This window comes from Lagopus muta, chromosome 9, assembly GCF_023343835.1.
Source record: "Lagopus muta isolate bLagMut1 chromosome 9, bLagMut1 primary, whole genome shotgun sequence".
Taxonomy (NCBI): Eukaryota; Metazoa; Chordata; class Aves; order Galliformes; family Phasianidae; genus Lagopus; species Lagopus muta.
Genome location: NC_064441.1, coordinates 15550035 through 15571088, shown reverse-complemented (window position 1 = coordinate 15571088; position 21054 = coordinate 15550035). Strand labels below are relative to the sequence as shown.

The 21054-nt window shown below is 47.0% G+C and overlaps 2 protein-coding genes across 2 annotated transcripts in view; both read right to left on the bottom strand.

Annotated features, from left to right (window-relative positions):
• Positions 1 to 9165: 9165 nt before the first annotated feature.
• On the bottom strand, positions 9166 to 13537 carry FAM124B (family with sequence similarity 124 member B). The gene is made up of 3 exons (XM_048954414.1): positions 12311 to 13537; positions 9559 to 11341; positions 9166 to 9269 (listed from the first exon to the last, which is right to left on the bottom strand). Exons 1-2 carry the CDS (start codon positions 13034 to 13036, stop codon positions 10811 to 10813), a joined length of 1257 nt encoding a protein of 418 aa, XP_048810371.1. The 5' UTR covers positions 13037 to 13537; the 3' UTR covers positions 9166 to 9269; positions 9559 to 10810.
• A 6500-nt stretch (positions 13538 to 20037) lies between these two features.
• The window catches only part of CUL3 (cullin 3), a 49570-nt gene continuing 48553 nt past the window's right edge, over positions 20038 to 21054 (bottom strand). Inside the window, exon 16 of the mRNA XM_048954413.1 lies at positions 20038 to 20515. Within this exon, the coding sequence (XP_048810370.1) occupies positions 20384 to 20515 (132 nt within the window). The 3' untranslated portion in view covers positions 20038 to 20383. The remainder of the gene's footprint in view (positions 20516 to 21054) is intronic.

Sequence of the window (21054 nt, the reverse complement as noted above, 5' to 3'; positions counted from 1 at the left end):
TAAAAAAGCAGATACATCCTATCCCTAAAATTGTCTCTATCAGAGTCGAATAGAAAATGAAGCAATCTAAGGTGCTGTTTCATGTAGCTGCGTGATATTTAAGAGCTTAAGGACTCCCTAGATAGATGAACAAGATGTAGACCTTGCAGAATCTACAGAAAAGCCTCCACTCACTTTTCTGAGTGTTATTATAACAGGAAGTAAAAGATGTGAGTGGGCAGGAGAAGGGGGTAGGTTGAAGTAGAAATATTTAAGGATTTTATAGACAAGAATGTGAACTAGAGGAGTTATTGCAGGATAAATTTATGCATTGGATTTTGCACTGAAGCATCTAAGAAGGTACCTAAGCATTGGACAATTGTCAAAGGGACAAGAAGCAACACTATCACCATGAGATACACAAAAATCAAATAAATCTGACAGATGCCCTACATTTATGGATTAGAAGAAAAATTTCCCTGACAGGCTCAGAGCCCCAGGGCAATCCTACTGTGCTGCTGTAAGTTGACTAAGAGGCAACTGAGGCATGAAATGCAACATCTGTGCCAGTTGTAGCTCTCTTTGGTCCCAATCCAGCTGAGGATTTCTCAGCCCTGGCTGTTCAGAAGATCAGACCGTAACCAAGATGAATCCCAGTCTCACTACCAACTGGCTCCTTCAGAGCTGCTTACAGCCAGAACAGACATCCAACACCCAACCAACACTGTTGTTGAAGAAAGAATTTTTGGAAGCAACTACTAGTGTGATAACTAATGGTCACTAGGAGACAAAGACAGTCATTACTGCCATGTTTGTGTGCCATCGACTTCACACTTCTCTGACAGCAGTTAGAAGGAAAGCCCACGAGACCTGCTGCCCCTCTCAATTTACCTGCAGGCCCACTGAGCTCACTCTGGAGACAGCTTTCATGATAGAAAGGGATTTCTTGAGGTCACAAAGTCACACCAGGATAGAAGAATGAGATGGAACGGTAAATTTATATCCTCTACAAGAGTTCTGACTCTGCCACTAGTGTTTCTGCTTTCTGGATGACTGCTGTCCAATCCATGCCATACATGCAGAATGAAAAAGTTTGAGACTTCTTTGCCCATTGATATTTCTCTGCAAAGGAGGAGAATGCAATGCATCCAACATGTAACACAAGTTGTGTGAGCTCAGCTTTTCACAAGTCTTTAGAAGTGTCCTTCCTCATCCCCAGGTTTCACTCAGTGTCTCTCATAGAGACTGATTTTCACAGATGTCTACACTGACACGTTTTCAAAGCCCAAAAGTGAACAGCACTCAAAACACAGTGAGAGTTGTTTGAGAACTGCTTTCCCATATTCACACGAACCATCTGAAGTCCTGACCTAGATCCCCTGCATCCCAAGAAGGCCCTCCATCACACCAGCAAGCTTTGGTTCTGGCCCCAAGCACAGGATAAGCCTGAAGTTGTGAAACTGAGGTTAACAGGATTTGACTAAACATCTGGCCATGGTCAGAGCTGAGGGAAACACTCTGAGATGGGCATTTATGATACTGGCCCCGAGCAATTGCTATTTCTTACGAAATGGAGAGTTTTAAAAGTTTGTTGCATACAGGATTGTTTATTGGCTTTAGTATTGTTTCCAATGGTTTCCTTTTCCAACACCCAGCTTGCAAAAGCAGTGCTCACCCCCCGCAGATACCTCTCTGGGCATCCAGTGCATGCCCAGCCTGCTCCTGGCTGCTGCACTGCTCTCGGGATTGGCTGAGCCTGTACCTTTCCAACCCCAGTTACAGCAATAACGCTACCAGGGTTTACAGATGTAAAGAAAACTAGGCTCAATGATTGTAAATTGGGCTCTGCTTGGCATCAGTGGCTCCTCAGCAGCTTCTGAAACCCAGCCACTCTCGTTAAAGATGCTTTCTTTTAGGCAGCCAACTTTGAAAACCATTGGCCAAAAATGTGTGAATTAGTCAGTTTATCTGTGAGTAATAGGAAGGGAGGAATAGCGATGCAGACTGCAGCCCTGTCACACAGACTGAGAAGGTCCGTATAAAATGTTAAGGGCGTTACTCATCCTGCAGCACTGCCGTTCACTGAGGAAATACACTTCTATTGCAAAGCCCTCGAGGATGGCATCCATCTGTCTCACGTCTGTACAGCACCCAGTTCAGTACACACTGGGGACACTCAGACAGCTCTACCCACTGGAGAACAGGGATAATACTGATGCTTAGTCACTGCACATTCCCAAAGCACATAGGAAGAGATGATCTCCTGCTCTTTGGAGGGATGGAGAGGAGTGTTTAATAAAACTGCATGGTGTAACATCCCCTGAAAACCAACTCATCTTGCTCATTCAGCAGTACTTACAAATAACCAGTCTGCAAATGCCCTGTTGTGATTTTCAGGTGAGCTCAGCCCATACCTGTATGAAGAGCCTCATGCAGTACTGCCCAGGCTAGGACTCCCCAGCTACAGACAGTGCAGAGCTCAAGAGCCTTGCAAAGAGGCTTACCTGCCACCCTGAGTGTGACCCTGAACCAGTCCTTCCCACACTCTGCATTGAGCTTTGATGGATTCAGAGCAGAAACACTTGGACAAGTATTTTCCTGAACAAAGGTCACTGTTCCACATTGTTTCTCCACATTAAAATAATCAGGTTAATAAATCAAATGAGCTCTCAGAATATTCATGTTCAAAAAGGATTAAACACATCAGGGTTTTTGCCAGAAATAGTGGGCCAGATGCAGGCTTTGACCCCTCTTTTGCCAAATACATGGAAAACATCTGTGTAGTCAAGCAAAACCTTGTAGCAAACCAGATCAGGAGAATTATGACTATGTTTGTGGGTTCCGGAGGCCCTTTGTTCAGATGGAAAATAAGCAGATTAATATGCAAGTCCTATAAAGTTAGGAATATACATCAATTTATAGGGGCTTTTATGCCTGCAGATAAACACTTCAGAGACTGCTTCATTTAGAAAGCACAAGACAAAGAATTAGGAGCATTTTCACAAGTCAGTATGATGCTCACCACTGTCCATAGGTTAGATTCAGTGCACAAATACAACAAAAAAGAAGCCACGCTAACAAGCTAGGCTTTTATGCAACAACATTCTAAGAATAACTCAAGTAGGGATGGCAAATCCAGCAGGGATGAAAAACAGCGAGTTTGTGCCTGTTCAGGACTAAATGATAACACTTCAATATTCACCCTTTACACAGCAATAGTTCCGTCAGGCCAGAGCCTTGTTAAAGGAGGAACTTGACAAACACACAGCAGAAGAACCACCTCTTGATAGCAGCACCCACAGCAACAAGAGCGCTGGGCATGCCGTGTGGGGCTGTCCTCCCCTGCACTGCACACACAGGCGGAAGGTGAAGGTGTTGTTCTAGGCTATTGATGGAAGCTCTTCAGTTGCTGTTTCTATGATCAGTAGTCTTCTGGGAGCTGCGGCACCCGGGTCCTCCTTTCTTTCAGTGCTGTGATGACATAGGCTAAGCCACTCTGAAATGGCAAGAGGTACTCCCATGTTTTAACTGGAACGCTATCCTAACTTTTATTTCTTGGCTTCTCTTACTCAGTCAGGAGCATTTCTTACAGCACTGGGCCACCTTCCAGGCATAACATCTACCAAAGGCACCAAAGAGCTTGTCCTAGTTTTTCCCAGAATACAGCCCAGAGCAAAATGACTGCAACACAGCAAGTGCAGAAGAGAACTAGCAGCAAGGAGGTCAGAGGATAATTAAAACCAAGCCAAAACTGCCTGATCTGTGACCGAAAGAGAAAGCTATTGCAAACAGCAATCAAGTTCAGTCACAGCAACACAGCCCAGGGAAGGTCCTGGCACTCTCATTGCCCCGTGCTGCTGTAGGACCCAGCACCCAGCAGCGCCCTTCTACCACTACCAAAACCTCACTTCCTTCTGTCCACCACCAGCCAGCCTTTCTGGAGTCATGCTGGGGCCCAACATCACTGACATGAGGCCACATCTCCTCCTCCCCACCTCTCTGACAGAAAAGATGCAGACTGAACCAGGGAGCCACGATACAGCGTAACACAAGAAAGAATCAGGCCCAAGCACGTGTCACACATCTGCATTCCTCCTCTTCCTCATTGATTCTCTCCAAACAATATCAAGGGATGTTTTTCTAAGTGTTGGACGTAGAGCTCAGACTCTGGATGCCTGTTCAGGTGCAAAGCCCTGGCATGCTCCTGAATTTATGTTAAGCCATCTCATTACTGCTGAACAAAAGCCAATGAGTGAGTTGGCCACAGCTCAAAGAAATCACTTCTCAAGGCCATGCCCAATAAAAACAAACCGTTAGTGCAAAGTTACTGCACGTATGAAGGGATGTTGAGGAAGAAGGATGTTGTCACAGCTAATGCCTCAGATTAAGAGATGAGAGATCTGTTTTTTGTAAAAGAGATCCTCCGTGTGATGTTGGACAAGCTGTATCGAACCCCCTTATTTCCATCTCTCTCAGAATAAAACTAGAATAATACTATTCCCCTGCTTGGTACAGAGTTTTAGATCACTTCTTTCCCTATGCTTGTGATGACATCCACTGCTGAAATGTCTATGAAGCACAAGGAGACAGAAAAATGACTCAACCGACCACACCTGGCTGAATTTTTAAACTCAAAAGAACTGATTTTCAAGCAGCTTCCAAAACTCAATCCTACTACAGGCTATCAGGCTAAGAAGAAGCACAAGAAACGACTCCCTGCAGGGCAATTTTCTGCAGCAGTGACAAGCCCCGTGCCCAGAGCACCTCCCCAGCCATAAGCACACAGCACAGCTCTGACAGGCCCATCCATTTTCTGTGGCTGCACTGCGTCCCAGGGGCTGCCATGCGGCACTGCTGCTCCACACAGCGGGCTGCGAGGGCACGGGGCCGCCCTGCTGACTCAGAGGACATCGCAGTGCAGCCAGGGCTCCATTTCCCCATTTCTGGAGAAACGACCACGCTGCCTCCTACACGCTTGACGAAAGGATGCAGCAGAGCCATGCTGCTCCAGAGCGCTCCAGACACGCCGCAGCTGGGCTGCTACCCACCGCCCTGAGAACGGCCTTCCGTCACGAAAAAAAGATTGCTTCAGGCTTGGCACAGGCTCGGAGGACATTTTCAAGGCAGCCTGTTTCTCCCACACATCCTCTGCACTAGCAGGATGATGATGATGATTATTACTGTAGTTGAAGATTACAGACAAATGGCTTTCAGAACAAAATGTGTGACAACTCTGGCTTTTTAAAAATGCATAGATGTTGTCAATGTTAGAATGGCTGCCACATGCCCACACCACCTCTTTTCCCATTACCGTCCGCAACACCGTGCAGCCCTCCATAAAGTAAAAACACATGCTGGAGTGCTAATGAGAGTAGACGGGTAGTTGAGGTTGCCAGAGAGCATTGCTGTGTATCAGTCAAGCAAGACAAAAGACAAAGGAGAAACACACAGAGCAAACACTCAAATAATCTTCCTTCTATAACTGCACGTTAACTTAAAACCACAATAGGTTTATTCACACAAGTTCCACCCAGAACAGCAACAGAGAAATACAGACATGAATCCCACTGGCCCCATGCACCATGGCTGCCACGAGTGGCCCTTCTCCCACCTTCACCCATTGAGCTCCAAGATCACTGCAGTGTGTGCAAGGGGAGAAGTGGTGCCAAACCTGCACACAGCCTTGGCATGGCAATACCCTGCGAGCGTTTTCATTGTCACTGTAGCTTCCTTCACACACAACTCAAAACTAGGCTTTGATGATGGTCTGACACTTGTGACTGCTGCTGCACACAGCACAGCAGAGCATGGAAAACAAAAGAAGTGGTAAGATCTCAATGTTATACTTGGAACAAGTTAAAGCTCAAAGTAAACCTGGAAAAATCCCATCTTGTTCTGTTTTTGCACAGTTCTGCTTTATCCAAGCACAGCAAACCTCACAGGCACGTTGCCATGCGGAGTGGCCACGGCTCCAAATCTCCCATCCTCCTGCATGCAGCCAGGACCCTTGAGTCTCTGGGAGGGGATGGAGGCTATCCACGCGCTTCCAGATGCTCTGAGACACATTCTCATGGATCAAGCAGCCAGATAAGCAGCGCAAGTGCAATCTGCAAGATGGAAAAATGTGTTTTACCAGTCCTTCTCCATTCACATCTTTGCAAGAATAGTGCAAGGTGGGATGTGCTGAGCAGAGCATGGGAGAGCAAGCCCTAGGTGCTGCTGGATGCGGACTAAGCCAGCACTCTGGCACAGGAAGAAACAAAATGCTGGGGAGGCACTCAGGCTGTCATCACATAAATCTTGCAAACACAACAGTGGTTGTTACCGGGCTTAAACAATGAAACGGAAAGAAAAGTCTCCACTAAGACATAATATAAAAACTAAATAAGGCTACAAGAAAAAAAAGCTTTGCTCTTCCTCAATATAAAGTACTTGGCTTGGTACCACATCTTGCCTCAGGTTTTTCAACACCTTGTGCCGTGTGCCGTGGTGGGAGGTCACTCAGCAGCCCTAGCCAGCTGCCAGAGGGCTGGAGGTGGCCAAAACCCAACATTTGGGAGAAACTGAAACCTCTTGAAATCTGGTTTCACTCTGATTTACAAGAACACTAACATTTGCAAACTTTCTCGTGACACAGAAAGATTTTCCCATCTAAAAAAGTATCTGGTAAGCATCAGTATGATGCATTCCTGCAATCAGCTATTCCCTCCACAAAGCCCAGTAGTTCTGAATTAAATCAAGATGAAAAACCACAGCAAAATTGTCAACTAATTTCTACCCCCATCCCAGAAAAACCCTCAGCCTGGTTAAAACCAGAGCAGGGGCTTTGGGGAACTGATACAGGCTAGGAGGGAGCTCAGCGCCCTCTCTGCATGACACCACAGGCCTGTGGGTGACACCAGCTGCTGGCCAGAGTCCCTTCAGCAGGGCCCAGGCACTGGCTCTCTGCATCTCACCCACTGCAACATTTCTGGTGGTCCCAGCAAGCTGCTGGCCGCCTTCCAGCTGCCACCTTCCTCTGGGAAAGTACAGTGTACCCAGTGTGTTGGGAAGCCCTGGGAAAGAGGGTACAGACACAGAGAAATTCCGTGTTCAGCCCACAAGACAAGGTTTCCTAATGCTCATTTACTTCCTCCCTCCCCCATCTCAGAGACCATCATGGGTTTTCCCCAAAGCCCGGTCTGAAGGAAGCAGCTCTTTGTGCCATTACTAATACATGTGGTTACTCTTTGAAGATGTGTCAACCTAACATGACCAACAAATGTGGGAGGAAGAGGAACGCAACCAAAATCTGCTTGTTTGTACCCACTGCCAGACTGAAAACAAAGCTTCCAGCTTCCGGGTTGGCTAAAACATGCTCCCTTTGTGCCCACTGGTATCACATTGCTTGTATCATCCTGGGAGGTTCCTCGAGCGTAATCTCCTTTGTTTGTTTGAACTGAGAATCCCGGGGGTGTTTTAAGCCAATTCTGGTAAATCAAAAGCAAAAACAAAAACCACCCTTCCACTCCAAGCATGCATCCAAAGAGTAACAAGGGAACAAGATGGCTCAGACCCTCTCTAGCCATGGCCAGGAGGCACGTAGCCCATGTTCTGCATAGTGTAGCTGAGGAAGGCAGGAGACAAGTGCAAGGAGAAAGCAAGGATAACAGTTATCATGGCCTGGCTGCTTTAACTCCGATATATGTTCACTCCAGTTTTTAGCACAGTAAGTGTGGAGGAGCCTGGGGACTCTATAGCTGCATCAGGCACCCCAGCCCTCAGAACTGTCCCTCTGGGTTGCCCCACTGCCTCTGCCATTCGGCAGAGAATGCTCCTGAGCAGGGCTCATTCCTGCCCCCGTCGCTTGTTGGGACCCATCTGGGCCCACCTCCAGGTCTGGGAGACAAGCATCTGCCTGGTACCAACTGCAACAGCTGAGCCAACCTGCTCCTGCCTGCTCAGCACAACGCTCCGATGCCAAGATGAGATTCGAGACGATTCCAATTAGGGAAGTGGGGCTGTCACCATTTCAGCTGCACAAGCAAGATGAGACAACTCCCAGTGTCACCAAGTGCCTGCAGGAACGCATTTACAAATCTAATCACCTCCCAGCACAGTCGGGCTGCCAGTGCCTGGGGAGGGCGGCAGGGGAGAAGAAAGATTTGGAGACTCTTCAGGAATATTAATTCACACTAATAGAAATCGGATCTGCCCTTGCCTGCAATCAGCAGAACTGAGATTCTGCACCGGAATATTAATGCCAGTGCTCTGTGGGAGATGGAGCCCTCTCAAAGCCCCCTTCAAATTATCAGAATTAAACATCAAAAAGAGCAGCACAGCAAACTGCAATGCAGGTTTGCAACGGAGGAAGCAGTGTGTTGGAGGAGGAAATGAAGGTCACCGAAGGTGCCACTGCCTCCTGCTGGGTGCCCAGCCCCATGCTGACCACTGCCCAATGCACCAACCCTTCCTGCTCAGCACCCAACCCAGCTGTGAGCCCTGCCTCTCCTCCAACACATAGTGCAACTGAGCTCTCAGTCCTGGGCTGATCAGGTGCATTCTGCACACATACTGAAACTGACTTCATGGCAGTAGAAAAAAATAGCTTTGCTACATGAGTGTTTTGTTATTCTGTTGGAATAGTTGTATATGGGGGGAAGTAAAGACCTCCTACACTTCATTTCAAAGAGGCACTAAAAACACAGGGCATCAAGCTTAACTGACCAAAAGCAAAGCTCCTGTGTAATGCTTAGGGATCCTGGTGGCACTGCAGGGAGCCTGCCACATATGTGGCTGATGAGAGCTACAAAGCACTGACAGCCAGTGTGAGGATAAACCTCTTAATACTGAGACTGCTGAATGAAAGCGCATCGTACTCCTTTTGAGTCCTTCCTGCACATCCATCCTCTTCAGGAGCACATTAAGGCTGGGAAGCTCAGTACCAGATGAGGCATACATGCTCCTGTGCCATCCCTGTGCCCAGATACCTCGTGCCCTTGGCTGCAGGGAGAGACAGAGAGCTGAGATGGGCCTGAAGTGCAAGCAGAGGGCAAATCTACCAGGAAGGGCCAAACACTGGCTCTCACAGCACAGGGAAAGGATGTGTGTCCCATCCAGAGTGTGCCATAGGGCCCTGCCAGCAGCTGCTTCCCCTTACCAGGCAGCTCCTTCACATTGCTTGGCTTCCAGCAGGAGCTTCCGTTCTTCATCATTACAGAACAGCACTCCCTCATACTGCACGGCCTCATCCCCACCAGCATGGATGGAATCAGTCCCCGACAGCCTGAGGGCGACCTGCTGCTCCTTGGCTATGGACAAAAAGGGAGAAGTTACGGTTTTCACTTTTGGAGTTAAATTACTCCCAGTTAAAACTAATGATTTACTTTTTTTTTTCTGCACCAACAGAAAAGTTGGTCTAGCTAGGCACTTTTTTGAAAAAAATCTCTAGCCATCACGTTGGTGCCTCGTCTTAAACCTCCTGTACACTCAGCACTACCATGTAGCAAATGCACACGAAGTTACAGCACATCAGCACTCGAGGCTGCCATCTAACCGGTGAGACGCGTTCGGAAGGTCTCTGTTTTCCCCGTCACTTACATGACAGCTCTCAACTGCCGAGATAGCTTGTCATCTGGGTGAACGAACGAATGAGGAACAGACCGGCTCCGTTTGTCATTATCACCTCTTTTATTGCCGTGTAGCGCGCGGCTCCAGCGGGGACGGAGGCGAGGACAGCAGCCCCCGCTGCGGCGGGAGGGGTCGGGCCGGCAGCGCTGCAGGGCCGCGGGCGGGCACCAGGAGGAGCTGCCGCCCCGCACCGACGGCGCTGCTGCTGCCGCCCCCCCGCCGCGGGCTTCAGCGAGGGGCTCCTGAGCTGCCCAACCGCTGCGAGGTCCGGCTGTGCCCGGGTCGCCGCCACGGGACAAGGACAGGCGATGCTCGGGGTGCAGGAGCACTGGGCAGCCGCACCAGGAGCGCGCAGACAGCAGCTGCCGCGTTCTCAGAATCATTAAGTTTGGAGAAGACTTCTAAGATCATCTAGTCCAATTGGCAGTCCATCCCCACCGTGCCCCTCAGTGCCACGTCTCCACGGACCCTGAGTCTGTAGAGACACCAACCGACGATTCAGGACAGAGGAGTGCACTCAGGACTGCCTTCCCAAAGGAGCCAAGCTCACCAGCTGCTCCCGCAGCAGGAGGCCGGGGCCCTGGCACAGCCAGTGACTGCAGCAGCATGAGCCAGGGATGGCATTTTGTGGTGCCTGCCAGTGCTGTAGTTCTGGCCCCACAGAGCCCTGTGCCCACACTCAGAGCAGGGCTCCCATCCCTCCACACATTGGTCATACTGAAAGGCCTGTTTAAAGCCACTTGTCCCAGGAATCCCACTCCCCTTTCATCACTGCCCCTCCACACCCACAGCCAGACTGGTGGCCCCAGGCTTTCACACCTGTTCCCTCAGCCCCACAGCACAGCCACTCTGCTCTGCTGCGCTGCCCTCCCAGCTCACCAAACCTCTCTCTGGCACTGCCTTTATAGGAAAAGTGGGTATAAGTTTGTGATTTTTGTTAAGTGTCCAGTGAAATAAGCAGAAAGCAGTCACACACTGCATGCATCCCGCAAGCAGCAGCACATATCATTTCAGCGTCCTTGCTACTGCATGGCTCCATTTCTCCTGCCCTGCTTGCCCTTCAGCAGTCCCTCTGAGCCCGCAGCCTTTCATCTTCTGTTGTTTCAGACCCAGTAGAGGTTTCCATCACCCTGCGCACAGCCTAACGCAGCCTGGCCACTGTGCTTCCAGACAAAGTCAGCATGACTGAGAAATGAGGAGCCTGCCTCGCACTTGTTTCCAGTCATATGAAGAACTCCTCCTCTTCCTCCTCGGGCCTGGTTCCAGGGCTGGCTCTCCATGTTTGCACGTGGGAGCCCAGAGCCCTGTGCCCCGCTCCTTTCCTCCTGTTGGCCACAGAAGATGGCAGCTGCGCACAGTGCAGGGCAGTGCAAGCCGTGCCCAGCACCCATGGCTGCAGAAGGCTGTGTTGCAGAGAGCAGCGACAGCCCGCAGTTCTGCCCACAGCCAGCCCCGTGTCCACATTGGTTTCTGCTGCCAGCCGGCACGGCCAGCCCTCCTGCTGCCTGCTGCTTGTGAGCACGTGGTGGGAGGGCACTGCGGCACTCCAGGAAGAGCCGAGGAAGGCCTGGCCTGGCACGGATGTCACCCTGCCCCTCGAGGCCCAGGCCTGCTGGCCTCCCTGCTCAGCGCTGCGCAGAGCGATGGGGAGAGGAGCTGTGCTGGGGCTGCGCGGCAGTCCTTCAACACCAACAGCACTGCGCCGGTTGGGAAGCCCAGTGTTTGTTTCATTCTGTTTGGAGCTGTTCTGAACCTGTTGAGGAAATGTAGAGAGAACTCCCTTAAAACACGGTGCTAGCTTTACTCAGGCAACAGACTGAGCCCCCTGCGATGGGAGGCACTTGGAGCCACTGAAAGCACTCAGGACTCCAGCCATCCCTGAACAGGTCCATGGGTGACACTGAACTGGTGGGAGGCACATGCTGAGGCTGTCCTGGAGAGAGGTGTGCAGGCAGAGCAGCACAAAAGTAGGCCAAACAGAATAGGCAGGCTGATTTGTAATAATGATCTCACCAAGAAAGGGAAATAAAGAAAACAGGACATGTTTAAATAATGTAAATATCCAAATAATAATAAAAATATCCAAATAGCAACCCAAGAGGCCAGTGGAGTTGTTACAAAGCAAAGAGCACACAGCTGCTTCCCTCTGCTCCATGTATAGCACAGTGAGCACCACCACCAAGGCACCGTCTTTGTCCAGTTTGATTTCTGCTCACACACTCCCAGGGCTGCGCACCACAGCAGAAAGGAGATGACTTTCCCATGGCATTTATTTAGCCCTTTTACCCAACTGCAATTACAAAACTACTGTGGGTGATGTTGCATCAGCTCTGTACTTGCAAAACACCTGGTTTGGGATGGTACAGTGCTAAAACTCGGCTTTCAGAAGCACTTATAAGGTCACATCAGAAAGAACAGGCTGCTACTATCATCTGATTTAGGCAGGAAAGGGAAAAGGCGAATTCAGTGGCTCAAAAAAAGTACTAATACTTTCTACTTCAGGCACTAGCAATATGGAAGCATTCTAAGGATCTGTGCTCACATTTATCAATGACATCATAGCACTGGAAGGTGATTGCTGAGTTCGTGAATTAAAAACAAAATATGGACAAGCAAAGCCTTAATTTCCATTTTGAATCAGTCCTGCTCTTTGCTGGAATAAAAAAAAAAAAAAAGAAAAAGAAAAAGGCATCTTGTCTGCAAGCACCATGCACACACATACCTGAAGCAGAATTTTATTTCCTTCATAGTCTTGTGTTTGCCACCTGGTCCTGCTGATAGGAATGCACGGATTGGGCAGGAGAGGCACCAGCTGCCCCATTTCTTGCACCTTGAACTGCAAAAGTGATGACTCCTTGGGCTCAGCAGCCATCCCAATGGGCAGCTGCTTCAGGCAGAGCTGGACAGCAATAGTTTTAGTGGCATATAGCACGAAGACACAGAAATTGCTTTTCTGGATGGTTGCTTCTTTCCGTAGGATCATCTCGTACAGCCCTACTGCATCATCATAGTTATCAAAGCTGCAGTAGAGGGTCACACGCAGGATTTCGGGGCTGCAGCCCACCCGCCGGATGCCCCACACAGGCATCTGGTCATCCAGGCCATAGAAGTCCTGGGGAGCTGGTGTGTGGGGATGACTTCGTGGCCAGGTTGGGACACGCTGGTAGTGCCAGGGTGGGTGCTGGAGGAGATCCTGGACCTGGAGAATCCGCTCTTCTCCCAGGTCCTCCTGCAGAAAAAGGAAGACAGATATCCCAGGAAAGCTGCAGTTTCTCCTTTGGTACCTCTCATAGTATTTCAGTGGAGCAACTCGCTCAGACACAAAGAAAAGTCGAACATCTGGGCAGATCCACTCCATGAGCCGATCCAGAGCTCGCTGCAGAAACGCCGAGTATCCTGAGTTGGCGAGAAGATGCACGGTCATCAGAGGCTCTGCTCTGTCACCCATCACAAAGCTTCTCTTCAACAAACAAAACCAAAGCAAAAATAGGAGTTTCCTCCTGCAGTGTTTGGAGTGGCAGCAATGCAGGCACTGCACTGAGGCAGAGAAAGAAGACGATCACTCAGAAGCTTTGCAACAACCCAGTGAGGCGACAGGATTGCACACATGTGCACGAGGCAGGAAAGTGTGCCATGGCGCGACAGGACCAGCCCCAGTTTGCTCACGTCACATCAGAGCTCAGATGCAGATGCACATCTGACCCAGCAGCATGACCCAGATCTGGTCACCGGGTGCACACAGCCGAGGTGTTGAAGCACTGCTGTGCTGCAGTGGCTCTGTCCCACCTGGAGCAGGGTGGTGGAGGGCTGAAGCAGGAGTGCAGTCACTCTCCCACAGGCATACATCTCCTGATTCGTGCCTGTATGAAAACCTCAGCGTGTGTTCCTGCACTTCAGCTTGCTGATCTCCCCGAGTCACACCCTTCTGGGGCACACAGATAAGCTATTATTTAAAAACAAGGAAGGAAAGCAGACTAACAAAGGGAAAAAAAACCCGTGTGAACGGGAGAGATAACAATGAAGGCCCATATGAATTGGCTCCAGGCACTGCAGGAGAATCCCAGGCTCAGGGCTGTGCACCTCGTGGGGCAGCAACTTGCTGTGCAGAAATCCCAGTGTGTGGAAGGGTCTGCTATTTAGAATGCTGAACTTGGACTATTCCCCTCAGCCCCCCCTTTTTTTTTTTTGGAAATTAAATACAGCCCTAGCTTTATGTGTACCTGAAGAAAATCTCCAGGGTCTAATGGTACAAGGATCTGTGCTTCACATTTCTTTTATTTAAAGATTGCACTCAGTTATAGAAATACAGTCATGAGACCAAAGTACAGTAAGAACTTAAAAGTTCAGCTTGTACTGACACAGACAAAGCTACCTGCAGCACTTCCAACAAGTAGTAACTGCTGGGACAGAGACAAAAATATCCAACCGCTGGACAATCACAGGAAGAGTGATGGCTACGAGTATTCAAAACATTAAATGCTGTAAATGAGCACTGAACAACACAGAGTATTACTAAAACATAGAAAAAGGAAGTGATTCATCAACTCTTTGCTGCAGCAAAGAATGCAAAGAGGCAGGCAGCCTTCCTGCGGGTGAAAAAAATGGGAATTCTGCTTGTGCAAGGAAAACCAAATCTCAGAGCTCGTCAGGACTGAGCTGGGAGTGGGCAGCAAGGTGATCACTGTCCATGGCAGTGCAGGCAGGGACACCTGTGTGGCCAGGTGGCACCAGCCCTGCGGGTACCTTGTGGGGACACTGCGAGGTGACAGGGCAGGAAACTATGGAGAGCAGGAATGACGGGATGGACATCACCAGCTCTACCTCTGTGCTCACGTGGTGGGATCCCAATCTGCTGCAGGGCAAGCTGCTTGCTTCCCCAGGCATTTCCTAGCACTGTGTGCCCAATGCAGTCCCATCAATCACCAGACTTGCACTGCTCTTTCACCCCCATTTACCTGCTCACATCACATCGGCCTGACTGTTCTGCAGGGCAGCAGCAGTGCAGGGGGAAAATGGCAGTGCCTGTACTATGAATGCTCACAGGGCAGCCACAGAGTGAGGGCTGTGAGCTGGGATGAGGGCAGCTCAGGAATGCTGCAGACAGCAAGTCCCACTCCAGCTCCCAGCACAGCTGGTGGGAGCCAATCTGGTTTCCAGGTGAGCCCACAGACACTACAGAAGGGCACTGGCAATCTCTCCTTCACAGACTGAAGTCTGAACTAGCCCTGAATGTGAGCAGCTCCTGCCTTTCTCTCTGCTTCCCCTCCCCCCAGCTTTCCAGTCTGGCTGCCAAGCGGAAAAGCACATCATTCACTGTGACCTACCCAGCATGCCAAGAAAGATTGCTGTAAGAGATTAGGAAAATAGCAGCTCAGCCCTATGTGAAAAATCAGCCTGCACTCTCAGAACGCCCCAGAACACCATCCGCACATGGCAGTGACAGGCAGCATGGTACAGGGTACAGCGTGCTGCAGAGAGCTGACCTGGTAAAAGCATGCGAGAGACGTACTGACCGCCAGCACAAGCATCAGTAGGCCCAGCATAAATAGATGCCCAATGCGAACAGCCAACAAGTACTGTATTGTGTGAGAATCAGTCTGTGATATGTTTCAAGTCCTATGGTGCAAGGGCACAGCAGAACTGTAACTCCTTTCCATAATGAGCTCTTTGATTGCTCCCAGCCCTCTGAGGTGCTGAGCCCTTCACTCCAGCTGACACCCAAGGACTGATGACGCACCACAGGATTTAATAAGTTCATTGTAACTTCCGTAACGAAGCAACATGGCAAGGTTTCAGGCATTGCACACTGTAGGTAATTAACTTCCAGGAGGGCGACTGAATTACTTCAGCATCTCAGGAGCAGGCCTCATTAAATCCAGGCACTGTCTTGGGCTCATTAGCTTTTAAGAGATTTTTTTTTTTTTTTCTGCCAATTTCAATTTCTTCCTACACTGAGACCAATGACAGTTATCGACAGCAGCACCAAGACAAAAAGCAGAAGCAGGGCCCTACTTGAGCACAATAAGCTGTGCAGTCTGCCTCCTGCCCCAAGTGCTGTGCCCCCAAATTCATTATTTCTGAGGAAAGTAAAACCCCAGCGGCCAGAGGAAAGCAGTCTGACCTACTGCACTTACAAAAGGGACTTATCTCCCAAGTAGTCCTTAATTCTCCTTTTTAACGAGCTAGTAGAGAGGATCTCTACTAGCTCATCACACACAGCAAATCAGAATCCAAGCAGAAAACAGGACAAAAATGGAGCCATAACCAGAGCAGGAAGGGGAAGGCTGGCAGGGCCACAGCTCCTCCTGTCAGTGGGACACAGCAACTCAAGGCTCAGCCTTCGGCAGTGCCAGGCTTTCAAGGTGCACAAGAGATCAAACAAAAAGGAGTTTCCTGAGCTTCCTCCTGTGGCAGAGGGGGAACAGGCAGCCTCAGCAATGCACAGACACATAGGATCTAGAGAGTTATGTAAGGAGCTTACATTCAGCACGGCTGAAGGTGACTCAAGAGAAGCCCTCGCAAGGCCAGCAGCAGACATGAGCAGAGACCACACTGCACCGGGCGCTGATGAACGAGTCGCCAGGAGACAGGATTTCTCTCTCTGGACTCATAGAAGCTCACCTGGGCAAAGTCAGACGTATCTCCATGTTCACACTCATCCGCTGTGATGCCAGGTGTCCTCTTCAGCATTTAGCCTGTGGTGTGCGGGTATCAGCTCCTCCAGCAGAGGGATGGCAGGCATCAGAGGCGTGCATTTGGAAACGCAGGCAAAGGAGCCACAGCCACTGCTTTGCTCTGGAGAGCTTACCGTGCTGAATCAAGTTTTGTATTTGTTACAGCAGAAAGCAAAGGTTGCAGCCTTTTTCAACAGATACGTTTCCAGCACAGCTGAGACCTCACTATTCTCTCTATTCCTTTTTTTCTCTTGACATTTTAGTAAAATGCTGTCCCTTAAAAACTTGGCTTCATTTCAAAGTTTGAGGAATTTGTTAGATGTAAATACAATGGCAGGCTACTTAAAGCAAGACCCAGCGCTGTGTCTTTCATAGTATAAATACAAAGTGATCACAGCTGTGGCTCCATATACCAACCTAATGAAATTCATAAATAACCAAGATTAAAATAAAGGTTAAAAAAGCAAACCGACCAACCAAGGAACAATAATGCTAACAGCTCACTTGGACAGACAGCATAACTGTCCTGGATAAGACCACGTCTACACTGCACTTTTATAGCACAATTCTTACTGCAGCTAACAAAAGGCTTTAAATGCAGAATCAGTGACTTGAAAACAAGCTATATCCTACCATGTGGAACAGTGTTCTCAGTTTTTTTTATATATTATTTGTCAGTTCCTTGTTAAAGCCTCATCTCTCCCTTGCTCTTCCTTTTCACATCCCAGAAAAGGAGCTTAAACACGTGTTTCAGACTGATCACACTGATTATCTCATTTACCAAGACACCAGAATCACTAACAGAAAACTTTCATACAGAAAAAAACAACACCTCACATGCTACTTCGAGCCTAGCTCTGGGCTGGCAAATCCTCCTCCTAACCCTGAATTGTTTCTAAGAACTGGAAGCTAATGCTCAGAGCCCACCTCACCTTTAACCACTGTGATGAGTAAGAGTCAAGGAGCTGCAGAACAAGCAGGGAAGGTTCTAGACAGCCTTGGACAGGCAACAGACTGCTCACAAGGAGTCCCATTTTCTGTTGCTTTTGACAAGAAACCCTCTGTGCAAGCTCACCACCCAAACCACACATCTTAACAGGCTACATTACTGTATACATACCACCTACCAGGTACCATGCTATAGCTGCTTATGACATGTGAATAAAAAGATTTCGGTCATCCAAAATACTTCATTCAGTGCTTTTGTTGTTACAATGGTACACGAGTATAATCTCAACTCTTTAAAATGAACTTGTGTATTATGTACCTTCCAATATGTATAAAACTTGAAGTCTACTTTTCATTTTAAAACTTTTGAAAATTAGAACTACACGTTAGTAGGTTGTTACAGCATTTACGTGTACATGAACTCAAGGAAAGAAAACTTACAACCAATTACCCTCATAAACGTGATCATGCAAACCTATTAATGAGCTTTTAACTAAGTTACAAGTTTAAAGGTGAACTAAGAAAGACCAAAAGTAAAATCAGGTAAGGAGCAGCAGAATTCTACTACGGAATCTAAAAGAAATCTCACTAATCCTAGAATCATATGATTCTCTAATGTACACAAACAATGTAAAGGCATAGGCATCAAACTCACCTTAAGCAGAGTCACAGTGATACCGTGTTCAGATGCATCTGATCAAAGTTTTCACATTTCCATCTTGAACTCCTTGGAACTGTGATCTGGTTGCAATGGTAAAGACATTTCTAAAAGGTGGCTTCAGTAGAAGTCCCTTCCTGAACATTTAATGTCTCCAAAATTCTATTAAACTTGAAATGGAAATGATATTCTGGTATTTGTTACTGAAATAGCTATCACCATCTGTTATTCCTTCAGCAACTCTAGCGTGCAAAGCTGGCCAAAAATTAAGATAAAAAAATCAGACCCATCCACCCCTTAAACATAGCTAGACAGCTGTTCATCTAACATTCAGGCTTGTGACATCTAACTTCACACTTGCCAAGAGCAAAGCAATCAGATGCAGAAAGCTTCAGCTGATGCACAGCAAAATTGTAACTGCAGCACAAAGTCCAAATGTCATGGGTAGCAATGTTAGTATCTCTAAACCACAGTGGAAAAGGCTATGAACTCACTCCTTCCTGAAAAGCACAAAGGAAAGCATTAAAACAAAACTGTTACACGAATGCTATTAAGGACTAAGATACACAGAAAAGAAAGCCTTCATACCAACGCATGGAAGAACTAGTTACAATTTTAGGAAGACCTTAAGACACAATCCAAAACTAGAGTGGCTAACCAATTATTAGTTTTCTAATGTCACTAGAAAATAGACATACAGGCATTTTAATAATTGCCCCCAAATTCATTTTAGAAAATCTGATGACATAGCTGGATTCTTCATGAACAGTAGCAGGTTAAGCTCCTCGTTGGTTACCTGCCTTCTACTTAATTGAAAGTAAATCATGAGTTAGGGAAAAGTCTTATTTTTATTTAGTAAACTTCAATAAAGCCTTTATAAAAAAGACAAAACAGGCCTCAGAATAAATCGTGCTGAAACCATCCCAATCCCAGGCCTCCTCCATAGAAGCAACCCACCACTGAACAACAGCCAGGCTTTTCATCTTAACAGGCTGTAGAGAGGGGTGAAACTGGAGGCACGCTACCAGAAATACACTTCAGGTGAATTGCTAACATTACAGAACAGTGCGTTTGCTCGATATCGCTAATGAAGAAATAATCTGGCAGTACCGTAGTGCTCTACAACCAACTTCCTTTTCGCTTCCTCCAGCTCCACATTTTGGGAAGTCCATCCCCAGTATGTTTCTGTATCTACAGATGAAAACGACGTGAACCAAAACAAAACCAGCATCAAATTAAAACAAATATTTACAGCAGAAAAACTGCGTGGTATGCAATATGCATTGCAATGTCAGAAAAACAGTTTAATAAAAACTCTGCAGTACAATGCACGCTTCAAACAAATTCTATGAGAATAATAGTGCCACTGAACTGCAATTTTAAATCTATTTTTGCAACATGCTGACAAAAAGGATAAAAGCTTTGGTTTAAGAACTGAAAGTTTCATTATAGTAACATTTTTTTATTGCATGATTAAAATGCATTTTTAAAAGCAAATAGTGCACACCGGCTTCACTTTAATCTCCTCAAATACGTACTTATGATGGGAAACCCTGGGGCTACAGATCCAGCTACAGTATTAACTGACAAAATATAATCCCAGTATGCTTCCCCAGAGGACAGTATTTAGTTTCAAATATTGCCATCCCTGTACTCTAACACACTTGAATTGTTTGTGTACACTAGATCCATTTATTTTAAAATTTTGTCTACATTTAGTGAAATAAAAACATCGCCCTGTACAATCCACCATCAGCAGTGAGTACAACAGCAAAAATTATTATACAGTTTATACACACTAATATCTTTTCCTTTTTCCTATGAAGAAACCAGAACAAATCTAGAGTATAATTTAGAAGGACTCATATTACAGAAGGGAAAGTCAAAATTATCATGGCCTTTTCTGAGCCCCCAGTAGTTGCTGATTCATGTTGTTCAAACAATGAGTGCAGCTGGAAGAGTGAAACATGCTCAAGTCGTATTCTCGGGTCTCCAAAAGGTTACCAAATATTTAAATTAAACATGGCTAGTTAAAGAAACATTTGAAGCAGAGCACTATAACTGGGAATTCTGCCTTACCAGTTGTGGTTGTTCTTTTAACCCAACTTATACAATGCGCGAAGTGCTAAGCAACACTACAGAAACACGTTTACATCAACACTGAAGATCTGGGGAAATGAAATTCCAACAATTTTATTTTTTTAATGAGCTGTATTTTCTAAATTTGTTTTTATTTTTCTGTTTTCATACAGTATTGAAAACAAACGCGGCACATTCACATTTTCCCAAAGAATTGTAAGGATGATCTCTACAGGGATAACGTTGAAAAGCCTGAAGCTCAATCAATTCATGTTGAAAACTCTCAAAAGGAGTAAAAGGCTTGATCTGAATGGTCTAGAACATGTATTGTAATTTAATAGAAGAGATGGTCGTCTTAATATTAATGATTTAAAAGAACTTCCCAGTTCATGCGAAGAGTACAGTCCAAGAGTAAATCAAATTTTCTGAACGCATTTTATGCTACGTAAGTGTATACTTTGCGATCCTCAGGTGTTCGTGCCAAATATTCTCTCTCAATAAGTCCTTCAATACGTTTTTTAATAACAACTGGACTTGGTAAGAATCGGGCCTTCAGCTGCTGAGTTACCTAAAACATAACATTAAAAACAATAACATAAAATTACAGGTCAAGCAAGATCATTAAGTATCTTAACTGATCAAAATCATCAGAAAGTTGCACAGAGGTGGGGCTGGCTACAACCATGAAACAACAATCCATCTTCACTCTCCCATCCTTTTTTCCCTTCGGCTGCCTGCTCAATTTTGAGAGAGGAATGGTCAACCTGGAGACACTCAATTTCACAACCATGGAAGAGTAAAAGAGTGGAAAGCACCTCCCATTTGCAAAGGTGTCAGAACTCAATGAGCACTCTCACTCTTTCTCTGCAGACCTTTAACCTTTCAATCTTGGACCCAACAGTTAGCAACAAGACAAAAACAGAAAATAATTCATGCTAAGCACAGTGGTTTTCATTGCCAATTGGTACTTAAGGAATATGATGATATATTAATAGCAGTAAAGGGAGGTAGGAAAATCAGGTGCACATGAGTACAGGGTATGCATTTAGGTGTCTTTAGATAAATGGGAAAAACAGGATGGATTAATCACAATCTGTCAAAAACCCT